This window comes from Amphiura filiformis, chromosome 14, assembly GCF_039555335.1.
Source record: "Amphiura filiformis chromosome 14, Afil_fr2py, whole genome shotgun sequence".
NCBI classification, from domain to species: Eukaryota; Metazoa; Echinodermata; class Ophiuroidea; order Amphilepidida; family Amphiuridae; genus Amphiura; species Amphiura filiformis.
In genome coordinates, this window is record NC_092641.1 from 37,439,973 (window position 1) to 37,457,231 (window position 17,259).

Genomic DNA, 17,259 nt, shown 5'->3' on the forward strand with positions numbered 1-17,259 from the left:
CCCACCACAACCCTGGGATTAAAAGGAATTTCATCACTAAGACATGAAGACACTTCACTTACCTTGATGTTGGCAGAATTCACCATAGTATTGTTCCAAGCATTCACAAACACCATTAACGCATGCACCATTATTTAAACATGGATAGCTGCATTTTCGCTCTGCAAAACAAAACAAAAAGTACAAACACATGAGCTCCAGACAGATTTCAAGCATTTGTTCCTACAGTAAAGAGGACAAAATTCTAAAGATCTAAATTTAGCTGCATAAAAGTTTCCCATCATCATATACTCACCAATAATTCTTGGTACATTGCAGAGTGGTCCAGTCCACTGAGGTAAGCACACACAAGCTCCATTGACGCAGGTACCGCCATTAACACATGGACGAAGCACACAATTAGCCACTACAAATATAGCAAATAGAAATCACAAGTTAACATTCTCATCACAGATAAAATAAAGAAACAGATATCTAGAGTAGAAATGTGTGAAATTGCTGATAAGGGCCACATCATTTCATGATGCATGCAAGATCATGTTACTATGCTTACTCTGCATCAGTCAATGCATATATTCCAAAGCACTATCGTCTTATCTTTTACGTACATGTAGGAGAACAAATCTTTATTCCCTCCTACTTACATGCAGTACCTAAATTTGCTGAGTATTGTTGAACAGCCTTTACATGTCACTAAAGCATTTTTGTTAACTATGCACAATTCTGGGATCTAGGATTGGAGGGTTGTGCTGATAACAAACATACAATGATTCCATAGTCTTTTCAACGGAGTCTGTGACATTCCAGGTATTGCTCTTCTGGTGCAAAACACCAACACAAAATGGCCTTCTCGCATTCAACTGACAAATTACCTCTTACAACTATTTGAAAATATACAATCATGTAAAAGGGACTGTGTAAATTTGCTGATATCCAATTATATATATTCATTTGTGGATTTCCTTTGAAATACTAAGCTGGCCCTTCACAATTGAAGGGTGTATACTTACTTGGAGTTTGGCAGTATTCTCCCAGGTAACCATATGGACACTCACAATAGCCTTCAATACATTGACCACCATTCAAGCAAGGTTCAGGACAAACTGAAAAAAAATGGATAAACATTGCAGAGTATCACTAAAATATTCATGTTTATTACACAACAGGAATGACTCTGAGGCTTGGTTTTACTATCAGGTACATCACCCTTGAGCTGTGCTTTATTCTGTGTATGATACAGATGATCAGGGCTGTCACTAGACCATTTTCCAACTGTTTTGAAGGGTAAAAAGTACAATTTCTTTATTTCAGTGCCGGTTGGCAAGTCCTCATATTCTCTTGAGTGCTGGTTCAAGTGCTGGTTACTACCATCTGGCACCGACCAGTGTAGTGGGAATACCAGTTTAGTACCACTGCTGGTGGGTCCTGTGCAGTAGCAGCATTGGTACTCTATGTGTACCAGTCAGGTATCTTGACGACAGTGTACCTGTGCATGCAGCCACAATAGAAATCTTGTAGTGTATGACATCTGTCCAAAGTCCCAAACCCAAAAAGGAATATCAACTCCCTGCTTACATATGCCTGCTTGAATATTATCCAATCAAAAAAACCAAAAAACTCACCTCTGAGTTCACACTGCTCTCCGTCATACCTTGGAGGGCAGAGACATGTATTATCAATACATGTGCCGCCATTCAGACATGGTCTTGTACATTCTGTTGAAAAAAATATAGTAGATCAAAATTGGATTCAAGCAATGGATCAAGTAATTCAACTTTTGGTGAATCCCATAAGCCTTTGAGGGTAGACCTCAGATGTCATCATGCTACCCACAATGGCGTGTGGGATTTACTGAAAAGGTGAATCTCCATTGGTATTGTATTCGACACCAGGTTATGTTTGTCAGAATTTGATTGAAACGTTCACTATTATTACTAACATCTTGCCTGATGTGTGTAAAATTGAATTATTTTGTGAACTTAAATCCTTGATCATCTGTTCTGTAAGTTTTAATAACTTTGATATAAACACTTTAACAAAAGTAAGCTCCCCTTTCGATTAGTGCTTTTATTTTTAAAAAACATGTATTGATTAGAATGGGTCGTCAAGGAGATGATGCAATCACTGACTGAGAATTTGAATCAACAAATGTACAGCAATGGGATATTCCAGTCAAAATCCATACACCCCCTATTGAAGACATCTTGATGTCCCACAGAGGGAGTGGATCCACCATTCAGGTAACTCCATATGAAATTCACACTCCCTATGTGGAAGATTAAGGTCATGTCTTTCATAGGGGGTGTATGGATTTCAACTGGAATAGCCCAATTCTTTTTACCTTCAATTTCACAGAATTCGCCTCTGAATCTTGACAGACAGTTACAGAATCCAAAGCGACACACACCTCCATTCAAACACGGTTGAAGACAATCTATATCAAATACAAATGTGTAGGAATTATCCATAAATGCAGATCAAAACCAAAGGAAAATGAAAATAACAGGCATTGGCAACATTCTTTTGAAATAGTGACTAATGCGGCCTATACACAATCAATTGGATTGATCAATATTGGGGACCCTAGATGCAGGACTGGATACAAAATAATATTTCTCTTCAATATTATTGAAGAGATCTAATCTAGTTTGATTTTATTGACGGTTGGATAATAAAATCACTATTATGTTCATGTGTACAGCGCACAATGGTAGATTTTGCATCCACTCTTGTATTCGTGTTCTTTGATATTGATCAATTCAATTGATCGTGTATGGGCTGCATAAAAGTACCCACACATCCACCCCTACATTAGATTAATCATTAATCAGATTAGGCATATAAAGGCATCCATTGCTTACAATTTGGATGAGATTCAATAACCTTGATGAAGTCTGTGATGCATATCAGTCTCTTGAAAGTTTTGGTCAGGTAAATTGGTCAGAGAATCAGGTGTAATCCAGTGCCAAATTTCAGTTAAAAGGAGGGAGACTATTATACCAATATTCTGTTATAAATTGTATAATTCTTTAAAAATATAGACTTCAGATAAAGTACAATTTAAACCAATTTTGAGTTGATATGATGCAATATTTACCTGGGTCCTGACAAGCTTCTCCTGTGAATCCTGATGGACATACACATTTACCATTTGTGCATGTACCACCGTGCATACAAGGCACCATACAAGCTGAAACAAAACCAACAAAATGTTTTCCCTATTAACACTTGCTTCATTCTTTAATCTTCATAGGCAAGGCTAAGGTCAAAATTTGAATAATAACTCTTACATCAAAAACTTTTCCTGGTTGCACTATAGACCTGATCCCAGATAAATGACACTGTGAACTACTGTAAAAGTAGAAATTTTTGTGCGATTAATTTTTTGCACCTTGCCAATTTTGAACTGTTTCCCTTGTTTTTAATTTCATGAGTCTAAGTTTCCTTACATTGACTTATAAACAAAAGGAATATATTCACATGTTGTGATTTTTGCAAAAAGCACAAAAATAAATGTAGCGTGAAAATGTCCACTTTTACAGTAGTTATGTTGACTGCTGCAAATCATTGCATGATCATTAGTGGCCACTTAGCTAACATGTCTTACCATCTTTCACAATATTGACAATCCTTTGTGGTAAATGATATTGCATACATACATACCTCAACATCTATTCAAGTCTACCCCTCTGCAGGGCCGTAGCAAGGTCGAAAAATGTGGGGCGGCCATCACAAATGTGGGGTGGCCAAAATACAAATATATGCCATAATTAAAATAAAGAAAAACATAACAAATTTCTCAAAAAGTAGGTGGACCCATGGCATCCCCGCCGCCCGCTTGCTACGGCCCTGCCCTCTGCATATTTGAATAACTTATTGTTGTAAATTTTGCAACAAATTTGATAACTATAATATATGTTGCACAGCAATGTGGTAATGCTGTTTCATTGAAGACAGAATTAAAAAGACCAGTTTGCATTTGACATCAGGGTAAATGCGCGGCATGATTGGTTGGTGACCTGCGCAGTGCTGCATTTTTGGTCTGGCTGACAGGACGTCAGAAGCAAACTAGTATTTTTAATTCGGTCTTCAATTATAAGAAGTTTTTTTTTCATCTATCAGTAGACTGTTGCATTAAGCCCTTCTGGCACCTGGTAAATAAGAATTCTCACATGTTTATCTTATTTTCTACTTTCCATATTCTACAGCCATCATGTCATTCACCAGTTCCCTAATTAACCCCTGACCTTTGAACCTACCTATTTCTTCACAGAAAGTGCCTGTGAATCCTTCCGCACAAATACATACTCCATCATAACATGTTGCACCGTTCAAACAGGATGGTATACAGGCTAAGGAGAATAAGGAATGAGACGGGAGGATGATGTTAACATGCATGATGGAAAGGCGCACAGCTAGATTCCTATTGAAGGGGTGTGACTATGGGGTAGACATAAATATGTGAGAGGACTGCTAATAACCAAATGCTGTCCGGCTATGTATGTTAATGATAACCCAGTTAAAGGTTAATCTTATACAGTCTGTCAAATTGAGTGTAGTTTACTTGGAACACTAGATGTGAAAATTGTGGCCTCAAATACTATTACTTAGCTCCATGCTAACACTTGTTGCTGTCACTGACAGGAAATTAGAATTTTCATGTACAGAACACAATTTTCACATCTGGTGTTTAAGTATTAGCTCTCTAAAGGAAAAGGAATCTAGCTATAATGTAAATTATAGTTGTGGTTAAGGCTAATATGCTGTGACATTTCAAATGATAACAAACATAAATAAATCAAATTTGTTGAAAACAAAAGTAAACTTATCCCCACAGGAACTACAGGCCATTATTACAGGCCTGTAAGAACTAAGTTGATTGGTCACAAGGAGTGCTATATCATCTATTGAGCCTATCAGAGATATGGTAAGAATAGTTGGTAGGGTTTAAAGCTTAAAAGAAATTGCTAAGAGATTTCAAAACTCTATTTTGATTGGTTACTCAGATGATTCTATCATGTAATTAACTAATCTGAGGCACTGTAAGACAGGCAGTAGTGCTCATGGGGCTAAAAACATAGAGAGTAACATGTTAAAATGGTCCGTAATTTGGTGACAAACCGGACTTTTTTGATGTGCAAAAATATCTGTGTTTTATTTTTCAATTCCTTCTTCAGATTATCAAATTAAAATAGAACATGTTTTTAGAACTAGATATACTATATTGAGGGCTTACATTTTTTTAATCTCTAAATCTATCAAAATAAAATGGCATTTGCCGCAAAATGCTTCATTAATTCAAGTTGTGTCACATATATCGAATTTACGATTGAAACAAATCTATCATTTTTGTGTTAATATATGTGTATGTAAAGTAATGCTGATCATGAAGTGAATTGATTTGATATCATTCAAACTAAACTGGTTGTCAAAATAGAAATGCATTTCAAATTCTTATCTGCATATACCTACACTAAACTACCTATTATAAAGAAGATCACCTTAGTGTATAATCAACTTCAGGCTAAACAGACTTAAAAGAACAAAAAAGGAATGTGAGAATGAAAAGTGTCAAGGAAGGTAGGAAGACAGAGGAAGTGAAACAAAATATGTTTTGAGACATTCACCATTTATGTCATCAACTCAGAAGTAGAAATCATGTAGTCTGTTTTTAATTAGTAACACCTACCTGACCGTGTCATATGATTTGTCATGTGACATGTCATGTGACTTACCTCTGAGTTCACAAGCCAACCCAGCAAACTCGGGTGGACACTGGCACGTACCATCAGGTAAACAAATGCCAGTCAAACATGGAGGGCTACACACTGTGATTCAGATAATGAAAAAATTTACAAAATAAACAATATTATAATTATGGTCTATAAAGAGGTTACTACAACGTATGGGCCAATAATGAAGACAGGGTAAGAAATAATAAAATGTTTTAAACATATCTTTTCTGCAGATTTACAATTCTGGGCTGCCAATCCACGTAAACGTCCTGTTCATTATGTCATATTTCATATACACAAATGCTACAATGGTAACTAATTCCTGATATTATAATCGTAAAAATTGTGCAACTTTTAAAATATAATTTTACCACAATTAATCAAATTTAGGCAAGTCTTCTTCTTAATTAAGGCTAGTGGGATGACAGGAATCATATTTGTCCAGTTTTAAATTAGATTAAGAAATTGCAGTGAACTTTTAATATTAATGCATTGATCTGGTGGGAAATGAGTTAAGGAAGCCAATAGTTGCATTTAGGTTTCCATAGAACTTGCAATTCTTGAGTTAAGGCCAATAATGCATCAAAACAAATGTTTTGGGCATTTCTGTCTCCCAAGAAATTTGTGCACATGTGGGTGACACCTCTTATATCAATCAAGCTATTTGACTCAATATTTTAGTGCAAAAACTGCTAGGTCATGCTACCCTCCGATCTGCCTAAAAATCAAAACTTACTGTGATGTAATATTACAGACAATATTTTTCCTAATGCAGGCATTACTCACATTTATTTTGGCAGACATCCCCACTGTACCCCATGGCACACCGACATGCACCTCGTACACATGTACCACCGTTTTGACATGGTTCTGCACACTCAACAGCTAAACATGAAAAACAGATATCATAATATATCTAATTTAACAGAAAGAACATCACAACAGACAAAACTCACCAACTAGAAAAGGAAATCATGTTATTTCTCTACCTTGATCTTGATTTATAGTCATGTTTTAAATTCTTTGCAATTCTTTTTAACAACCTGATCAAGCACAATGACGTAAAAGTTTAAAAAAATCAAATTTTAAAATATAAAATATAAACTGGCCTCAAAAAGAAACTTATAATAAACTGGGTTCCAATTATTTGCCTGTACATGAACAAAATTACACACAGGATTACTTCAATACTCTACTCTAAACACATGTCAGTAACCAAGCAGTTGTCCAACTGACACAACAGTAAAATGCACTGACACGGAACAGCTTCCGGAACCACATTCAGAGGCGAATAATTGGAACCCAGCCAAAGAAGTCTGTTGGGCTGTTAATGTGGTCCAAGAAGGTTGTTCCATGTCAGTGCATTTTGCTGTTGTGTCAGTTGGACAACTGTTTGGTTACTGACCAGTGTTTAGAGTAGAGTATTGAAGTAATCCTGTGTGCAATTTGTGTTCATTTTTATGGAGAGGATTTTAAGATATGACCTTGTGAAGTTTCTTTTTGAGGCCAGTTTATGTTATTTGTTTTAACTTCATGGGTAACTCCCATTATAAATTGATATACCGTGGCAACATTATACAGCAAAATGATGGTGGTATAATATTGTTTATTTTTGGGGTATATTATTGTTTCCATCTTTACTGCAAATCACATTACCTTTAATTTACTTTGTTTCCCAGAACAAATTGTTTCATGGTAAGAAATTTCTGCAAATGGGTGGACTATCATAAAACCTATCACAAATCATATACTAAGCTGCATGTAGACATCTTTGTTTCCCCCAAATTGAGTTACTTACGAATGGAGCAGTCCTCTCCAGTGTAGTCCAATAAGCATTGGCACATTCCTTCTCTGCATAGTCCACCATTTTGACAGGGTGGGGTGCAAACTGGTACTGTATTATTAAAATAATGACAATTACAATCAGTTACAAGATGAGTTGCAAAATATCATTTCAATCTGCCCATAATGTTACATAACAATAAATCACATACTGATACTGCACTGTGGCATGGCATTATTACACTTCTGGTAGTAATGCAGGTAATACTAATAGTACATTTGAAAAAGAAAATTACATTTGAGTCAAACCAAGATGCAAAATGATTTCTTTCAATTTGACCACCATCATGTTGTAAAAATTGTCAGCTTCATTCCATAGGGGCATAACGTGATTTTTGGTCATTGTATTGCAAATTGGCACATGTGTTTTTTAAAATGATGTTCTCTTTCATTTTGGCAAGTCTCAACAGCCAAAATAAGAATAATTAATCAAATTTGGCACATGGTTACAAAGTGAAATTTAGTAATAGTGGCGTATCTACCTTACACCACTTTTTATACACATTTTATAATAGAAAACAATTTAAGAAATATTGACAAAATGAAAAATATTGCACTGCATATTGGCATTATCATCTTATGCCACTATAGCATTATACAGCAGCTGAGGTGGCGTAAGGTTAGGGACATGTGTTTTCTATACAGACATACTCATTGTTTTCAATTTGCCAGTAATAATGTCTTTATTTCATATGAAAGTACAAGGATAAAATATATTTATTTTACTACAGAAATTTCACATCAAGTACCCAAATATAATGAACGTCTGATTTATACTACTCGATTTTATATTGGCATTTCTTCAAACCTGATTTTCTCAAAAAGTTGTTTGTGCCCCACATTACACCACTATGGAATGAAGTTGACTAATCATTTGATGTACATTACTGTAAATACATTTGGTTGGCATGGAACTGCATCTGGTACAACCAGGCCTAGACTAAATCCTCCAGTCTCGAATATACGCACGGCCGCTACACTGTGCTGTATACGAGGACTGAACACCAAACGTGTTCTGAGCGTGGAGGACTTTTGAGCTCATTAATGAAACGCGTGCGACTTCGCGCGCTTCGCGTCGCATGGCGCATTGCCATTTAAGGAAATTTCCGCGGGTAAATTATCTTCCGACTCGCCCGTGAATAAAACAACTGTTTTTAAAGGAATTTTAATGAATTTTAAACGTGTTCTTTTTGTATGAAAATTGCTTTCTTTCCTGCGATTTATATTCCCTAGGCCTATCAGTATTATAATAGTATAAATACTGTTTAGTTTTAAATAAGCCTATTGCTTCAGTTATTGTTATATTTTCCTTTCACCATTCTGATTCTGTTTAATACTCTGACTTCTTCAATTTTCACTCGGCCATTATGTCGGTCCGGTTTTAATTGGGCATATTTTTGCTTTGTTTTCTTTAAACTTAGGCCCACGTTCTATTGTGTGGTTCATCATCGTGTGTAACAAATTTCATGCTAATTAAACAGCCCAAACTAACCTGGCCGAAGCCGCCGAACATGAAAACAAATAAAGTGCTTGTGTGTCGCCCGAAGGCTCCATTGTTTTTTGTGTTTTTGTTGTTCCCGGATGTTGTTGTTGTGAACTTGTTGTTTTTTAATTACTTCAAAATGGATGGTAGGCTTGTTTCTTATATTTGCAGTTACAGTGAACAATATTTATAACACAGTCCACGCTTATATATGCCGCGCCGCAGAGAATGTACAGCCGAGTTTTACGGTGAACCGACAGTAAAATAGAAAGTTAAATGAAATGGTTTAAGTTCCGGTCGTATAATTGTTGTAGCGTGGTGATGCGACTTGATCTAATATTTTATTGTATTTCATTCATGTATACAAATTTAATACCGGTACCTGTCAAGACCATGTCAAAATCAGAAATATGCTTAGCCTTCTTTAAAGGGGCATTTCGTGATCCACAGCCTCATCCCCCCACTTTTCTCAAAAAAAGTTGAGATTTTTATATCACTGGAAACCTCTGGCTACATAATGTTTATTGTTTATGTACAAAATGTTTCTTGCAGATTAATTCGTTTTGCAAAGATATCGTGAAATTTGAATTTCGTTCTGGTGCACCAGAGCGAAATTACAACGCATTGTCTACGGAGCAGTGTAACACATAATCATGCATAACTCGCAAACGCAAAATCGGAATCAACTGAAATTTTGGGAATAGGCTTTGTGGATATGTACTGAAATATGTCATAAAAAGAGGATGCTGGGATCACGAAACACTCCTTTAACAGTAGATTTTAGAGTTTGAAAAAAAAAATCATTTGAGTTTGTTTTTATTAAAATGAAAAGAAATTAGAAATATTTGTATTCCCAGGTACATGTACATCATTTGTACATGGTCGTTATTTATCGGGTTATTTAGGGGCTGTCATTTTCTTTGAAAGGGGTGGGTCATGAATATACTGGAGGGTGTCATAGCATTTTTGACCAAAAATAGGGGGGTTATAATTTTTTACACCAAAATTAGGGGGGTTAATCGGGTTATAGAATTATTTTAAAAGGGCTGGTGACCCAAAATTTTCGCGCGTTGCGCGGGCAATCTTTTAACTTACGATCAAAATGTATGCACAATCTATAGTTATATGATATGATTCAAAATGTTGGCGCGTCAAAATTTTAACGCAGCCCACACACTTTCTTAGCATTTAAGTTTTTTGCGCCGTGCCTTGTGGGGGATGTCATTTTTTCTTGGCGGGGGTGGGGTCATGAATATGTCGGTGACCGAGTCAATTTTTTACGACCCCCTATCATGAGCTAAATTTTTACAACCCCCTATCGCGGGTCAAAAAATTTTATGACCCCCCTTCCGCCTATACAGACTGAAGACAAATTATTCATGGCCTGAAGTAAGGCGCGGAGCGCGCCCAAATTTTAGAGCGGAGTGCGAGAAACACGTTAAAAATTTTGATCGTAAGTGTAAAGAAGGAGCAGCTGAGAGCAAGCAAAAATCTTGCATTGTATAACAAAAGATTGCGCACACATTTTGGTTTTGCAGCTAAGGAATGTGTACGCAGCGCGCAAAAATGTTGAGTCACCAGCCCTTAATAATTCTATAACCCCCAATTTTGGTTGTTAAAAATTTTGGTCTCAAAATTCTATGGCCGCCCCAGTATATTTATGACCCCCTTCTGAAGAAAATGACATCCCCTTAGTTCCAGTGATGAATAATTTGTAGTCAGTCTGTGTAGGCGGAAGGAGGCGGGCATAAATATTTTCGACCTGAGATAGATAGGGGGTCATGAAAAAATTTACTCCGGTCACCGACATAATTCATGAGTCATGACCCACCCCCTTCCGTAGAAAATGACAGCCCCCTAAGAGGGGGTCATGAATATACTGGAAGGGGGGGTCATACAATTTTAGACCAAATATAGGGGGTTTATAATTTGTTAACATAGGGGGTTATAGAATTATTGAAGGTTGGTGACTAAAATGTTCATACACGCCGCATGCATTCTTTTATGGGGGTCATAAAAAATTTGCCCGCAATAGGGGGGTCATAAAAAAAATTACATATTCATGACCCCCCCCCTCCTGCCGAAGAAAATTACATCCCCCTTATTACATTTAGCTATCACTCCTATTAAGACAAACAGCAGGGCGTGTCTGGCATTTTGATATGTTAAATTTAAATTTTGATATTAAATTTCCATAAATAGTTGACTTTCTTTCCATGAAAATAATGGAAAAATGTCATGGCCATGGATGCAGCTCATGCTAGCATACTAACGCCGGGAGGGGGGTGAATATGCTAGGACTTTTAGTATACTACTACAGTCATGACTTGCTAGTATATTTTAGGCCAACAGGGGCTAACGTAGGGCAGGGCCTAATTATACTATTTATAGTCCAAACCTCATACGGGAGAGGAGAGGACATCATGTTCAACTATAGGCCACAATTGAATTGTTGTCATGTTTTTGCTTACCGTTTTTCTTTTGTAGGCCTGCAGCTTCTGACATGATGACACATTCAACATTGTATACTCATGCGGTACATGCCATTGGCTGCATTGGTGCTTGTTCAGTCTGATCTCGGCAAATAGTACTCATGTCCATGTCCATGTCACAGTCAGAATACACAGTCAATAATAATGATGACATGGCCATGGTAACACTGTCAACATCAGCGTAAAACTCCAGTCAGTGCCAGTACCATGTCCATGAGTATACCTCATGAGTGACTTTGGACATGTTGGAAGTTGGAACTAGCTTACTAGCATGCAACAATCCCGGGCAAAAATCATGACATCAGGCACAGTCTAACAGATAAATTATAAAAGCAAATCAACTGATTTCTCCAGGTTAGCCTCGGCCCTAGGCCTCGCTGTGCTACGGCTATCCGCTAAATGTTTTGTTGGTACAACATTCTGCATGAATGATGGAGAGTCTTGCATGGAAGTCTCAGAGTTTTGATCATTACACGATTGCAGTGACACGATATTTTCAAGTAGCAGTATTCTATTCTCTTACCAAGTCAGATGCTAGGCCTGTCTACAACTAGACAAGTACAATCAATCATTCAATGTGATGCCATGTATGCCATGACATAGGCTTCATGGCCTAGTTGGTCAGAAGTAACACGGTTTGCATGTACATGCACATGGTCATGGTGCATTGAATTGTCCGTTTTTGCACGGCAACTTGAGATGCAGACAGAAAGACACAGTCACTACCGCAAGAATGAACTTGTTTTATACTAGAATAGAGTTGATTAAAATTCTCGTCACTCAGCTGGGCTCAGACAGTACGTAAAAACAACATCATCACCATGACATGTAATAAAACATGTAAAAGTATAGCATAAGCATAGTGTACACACATGCACATTGCGGTTGCACACACATGACACAGCCACAGCAGCACTCCCGGCAATACTATCCACACAGATTCTTCCAAATCAGATTATGTACAACTCTTTCTTCACTTCCAGTTTAGTCCAAGCGATGTTTGAACACTTGCCGTTCATTATACCTTGTTTATTATTCCACAAATCGGTATATCATGTCCAAAAATCATTAAAATGTGTCTTCCACACGGCGCCGTGGTTGAATTTCGCATCGGTGTTTAAAATTCGACGAAATGGCGCTGATTTGAGTGATCTCTGGCTATATTCCATATATGGACTGTATAAGTCCATATATGGATAATAAGCGCGCTGATATTTCATTGTACCAATTAGAGTTGCGTTTTGCGCGACCCTGTATATACAGGGTCGCGCATGAAAAAGTCCTCCATAAAAATGCACGGATCGTTCTCAGGCCTCGAGCAGAGCCGCCGCCATGTTTGTCCGCCATTTTGCGAGTGAGAGGCCAGGGACTCAGGCTACAACCAGGCCTCCTCTAATACTGCCATCAGCAATATAAACAACCCTGTGTGGCTCTGAAAAGAGCTGGGGTCCATTTCACTCAACTTTTAACCCTTTGTAACTCAAGTAACTATTTGCAAAGTTACGAATACCCAATACTAGATGTAACTTTCAGAAAGATGTCTATAGTAAATCCCTATTACTTATGGAGTGTACAGTTCGTAAGTAAGTTGAAATGGAACTTACGTCTCGTCATAAGTTACAAACGATTTTGAGACTTACAAAGCTTCATAAAGTTTAGTGAAATTGACCCCTGGGCATATTGATGCCAATACTTACTCTGACAAGAATGCTTGTCTTCTCCCAACACCAACCCTTGTTGACAGAGGCACTCGTAGCTGCCTAGTGTGTTCTGACAGCGGTGGGAACAACCACGACCAACATGCTGGCATTCATTGTCATCTGCAATAGAATTGAACAAACCACCTTTCTTTCAATACTATTTAAATAACGAGGAATTAATGAAATTTGCTTGAGCCCCATCATCATCATCATCATCATTATCATCCATCATCAGTCGGCTGTGGAGCAGGCAACAACAAGCTTCCTCCAACTATTGCGATCTTGGGCAAGCGAAACAATTTTGTTTGGCTGCAGCATCCCTTCAGTATCTCCCAGGAGGTACTGGACATACTGTAAAGTCAATATTTCTCTGTTGGCAAGTACAAGAAATCCCAAAGCCATCAATACAATTTAATGTTGCTTCTCTGTATTTTCTTATTACAAATATAGCTTACCTTGACAAGTACAGTTGTCTTCAGCAATCACAAATCCATCTGGACAAATACATTGATAGCTGCCCTCTGTGTTTTCACACTGATAGCTACAGCAATTGTCACTCACACATTCGTTCACATCTTTGAAATAAAAAGAAAACAAAATTGGATGTTACGCAAACATGATAAGACAAGGTGGCAACATTATGTGGAGTAATGAATTAATATCCTCATTGCACATCATCACCCTGCTACGATAATTGCCTAACTCACTTTTCAGCCAAATTGAGCTCTTTGCCTAAATCATGTCTCTATTACTATTAGCAAGTGCACCTGCTGCAATAATGCCACTGACATTGACCAATCATAAAGGAGATTTTGGGGTGAGATAGGCAATTTTGATACCAGAATTTATGCTTAACTCAGCTAATGTCTGAAGATTTTGCTCTAAATTTTGCCCAAGTCACAGGCCAAAGTCACTGAAAGTCACAAGTATCAGTTAAGAAATCACACTAATCATTTCTGATATTTCCTTTTAATTTGTTTCATTATCATTTGGTCTTGTCCAAAAATTGGTGAATAAATGTTTATATGCCTGCTTGAACCATATTTTGTACTGTTTCTTAAGACTACAAAATGAGTTAGGCAATTATCATAGCAGGATGACGATAAACCATTTTCAAGCACATATGTATCAGTCTTATAACATTAAAATTTGCCCAATGGCGCATATGGGCTCCATTGACATAACTGGAATTTAGGCACAAACTAAAAGTGCCTTCATGTAAAACTCCACCCACAAATATGGGCATGGACCTTTAATTCTTGTTGGGATTTTCAGGAGGCTCTCTATTTGTACATGAAGGCAAAGTAGCCCATGTGTGCCATTAGGTGAAACTTTACAGGGTTTTTTCTGACTGCCTGTTTGCCTGTATATCTCTGTCTGTCTTCCATGACTGTCTTTCTGGCAGGTTCTGTGTCTTTCTATCTGAATGTCTTTGTCTTTCTTTGTTGTATCTCTTACAATTTGTTTGTCTGTATGTCTGTGTCTGTTGTTTTTCTTTGTTTCTTTTCCTTCTGTCTCTCAATTTCTATCTTCCATTATGTGTGTCTGTGGTGTCTGTCTGTCTGCTTGCTTGGTTACACTGTCTGTAACTAAGTACCTACCAATGTGACATAGATAGCCTCTATATCCCGTGCCTGTACAATCACATATACTGTCTGCATTACACACGCCACCATTCTGGCAAGGAGGGTTGCAGCGTGGTATTTCTTCTGCAATAAACAAAACAGTGCAATTAATTCTATTTTTATTTGTCGTTGTGCGATTTCTTACATTTTGCAAACAATCTTTCTTGACTCTTCAACAACCTTCCAAATAGAAAATGAACTTCAAAAGTTTACATAAATCTGCCTTTACATAATCTTTAGTCCGACTGAACATTATAGGTCTTCTATTTCCTAAATATGAAAATCTTTTTTTTTACTTGCCAAACAAATAACAAACAAACAAGATACAACTTACGTCTGCAAGATCTCTTGTCCTCTTTGAGTACAAACCCATCAGGACATGTGCAGTAATAGCTGCCTTGTGTATTGATGCATTGATAGCTGCATGGGCTCATACCACTAGATATACATTCATTCACATCTGAAAATAACAACATTTAAAACGTAATGAATTTCATTAATTTTGAATAAAACTAGAAATTGATTTTTTTAAAGTGTGATTAAGAAAGTCATGTATGGTGAGTAAGAAAGAGGACCTCAGATATTTATCAGTTTGGAGAAATTGTGCTCACAAGTTTTTATTTATGCAAATAAGCTACCTATGTAGCATATTTTGCTACAAAAATATAATGTCATTTGAAGACTGGATATTTCCGCACCTCCACCAAGTCACATCACTATGCCTTGCCAGTTCTGAGAAATTGTGTTCACAAGCTCGGACGGTCTGACGGACAACCAGAAAACACAACACCTCCGGTGCTGCACAAAATGTGAAATTCCAACCAGAAAGGCCCTTTGTTTATTAATCCTGCTTTCTCACAATAACTTTGATCCAATGTGAATTGACTTCATTGCGTTTTTCACTAAGGGGTGTTTTTTATTTTACTTCACCTTAGCAACTGGCTTTTAGAGTTAAGAAATCAAACTTACCTATTTCACATGTTGGACCTGTCCATTCTGGTCTGCATACACATTGTTGTCTTCTGGGATCACATGTACCATTATTCTGGCAGGGTGGAGTACAGTCCACTGAATGTGAAAAACAGATATTGTTAGGCCTACTTTTGAGAACATTTTATATAAAAGGTTGATATTCAAACTAAACTAGATGGACCGCGGTTCTCGGATGTCGCGGTTTTTGACGCACAGCGTCGACCGTGATGCCTCCACTAAAGGGAGTGATGTGGAATTCACAAGTTGATACAAAGCTTCAAGCCTAAAAGAGGAGACTGAATTTGACCTTAGATGACACCTGGATGACCCCAAAACAACCTTTCAATGACTCCTGGGTGACCCCGGATGACCCCAAAATGACCCCAAAAAATTTGGTTCTAAATGTTGACTGTACCCACCAAGTTTCATGCCCATATGACAGTTTTACTAATTTGACCTCAGATGACCCCGAAATGACCTTCCAAAAATTTGGCTCTGAATATTGACTGTACCCACCAAATTTCATGCCCATATGACAGTTTTTACTAATTTGACCTCAGATGACCCCTGGGTGACCCTGGATGACCCCAAAATGTTGACTGTACCCTCCAAGTTTCATGCCCATACGATAGTTTTTACTAATTTGACCTCAGATGACCCCTGGGTGACCCCAGATGACCCCAAAATGACCTTCCAAAAATTTAGCTCTAAATGTTGACTGTACCTACCAAGTTTCATGGCCATATGACTATTTTTGCTAATTTGACCTCAGATGACCCCTGCATGACCTCAGGAGACCTTGACCCACTAACCAATATAAACTTGTTCTGTCTGGGATCAAGATACACCCACCCACCCAGTTTGAGGAACGTGCGACCCCCAGTCTCCGAGAAAAGAGGTAAATAAGGAAAATGGGCCCTCTGACCTCAAATGACCTTTTACCTCAGTATATGACCTTGAACCTCACCCAAAAACGCCCATCCATGCCCGAGATATCGCATCCGGATGGAAGCACGGAAGGACGGACATTGCAAAAACAGTATGCCTCGCGGTGGAGGCATAAAAATATATATCATGATAACTAAATCTGTGCTAACATTCAAGAAGCCTCGCAACTTTTAATTTCAATTTTTAACACTCTCCAGACCATCTTTATATGCTGCATTTGCTGCAAAATCGGTACCAAAATATGTTAACAATTGAGTTTGTTTTTTCCCTTGGAGGTGTCACAACAAGTAACCTTACAACCTCTGTACATTGCTTACCTTGTGGACATGTGTGTCCATCTTCATTGACTAGCATACCCTGTGGACAGAAGCATACATAGCTACCTGGGGTGTCCCTGCAAATGAACTGACACCCTCCATTATTCACAGCACATTCAACCACATCTGAAATAAATACATAGGG

General features: G+C 37.6%; 1 protein-coding gene across 1 annotated transcript in view; it reads right to left on the minus strand.

The window, feature by feature from the left end:
• The window catches only part of LOC140169391 (uncharacterized), a 319,476-nt gene that overhangs the window by 204,747 nt on the left and 97,470 nt on the right, over positions 1 to 17,259 (minus strand). The window contains 16 exon segments of the mRNA XM_072192648.1: positions 63 to 161; positions 296 to 406; positions 1,011 to 1,103; positions 1,623 to 1,715; positions 2,342 to 2,434; positions 3,098 to 3,190; positions 4,260 to 4,352; positions 5,736 to 5,828; positions 6,522 to 6,620; positions 7,534 to 7,629; positions 13,250 to 13,372; positions 13,708 to 13,827; positions 14,854 to 14,961; positions 15,212 to 15,337; positions 15,847 to 15,945; positions 17,115 to 17,240. Of these exon segments, the coding sequence (XP_072048749.1) occupies positions 63 to 161; positions 296 to 406; positions 1,011 to 1,103; positions 1,623 to 1,715; positions 2,342 to 2,434; positions 3,098 to 3,190; positions 4,260 to 4,352; positions 5,736 to 5,828; positions 6,522 to 6,620; positions 7,534 to 7,629; positions 13,250 to 13,372; positions 13,708 to 13,827; positions 14,854 to 14,961; positions 15,212 to 15,337; positions 15,847 to 15,945; positions 17,115 to 17,240 (1,665 nt within the window).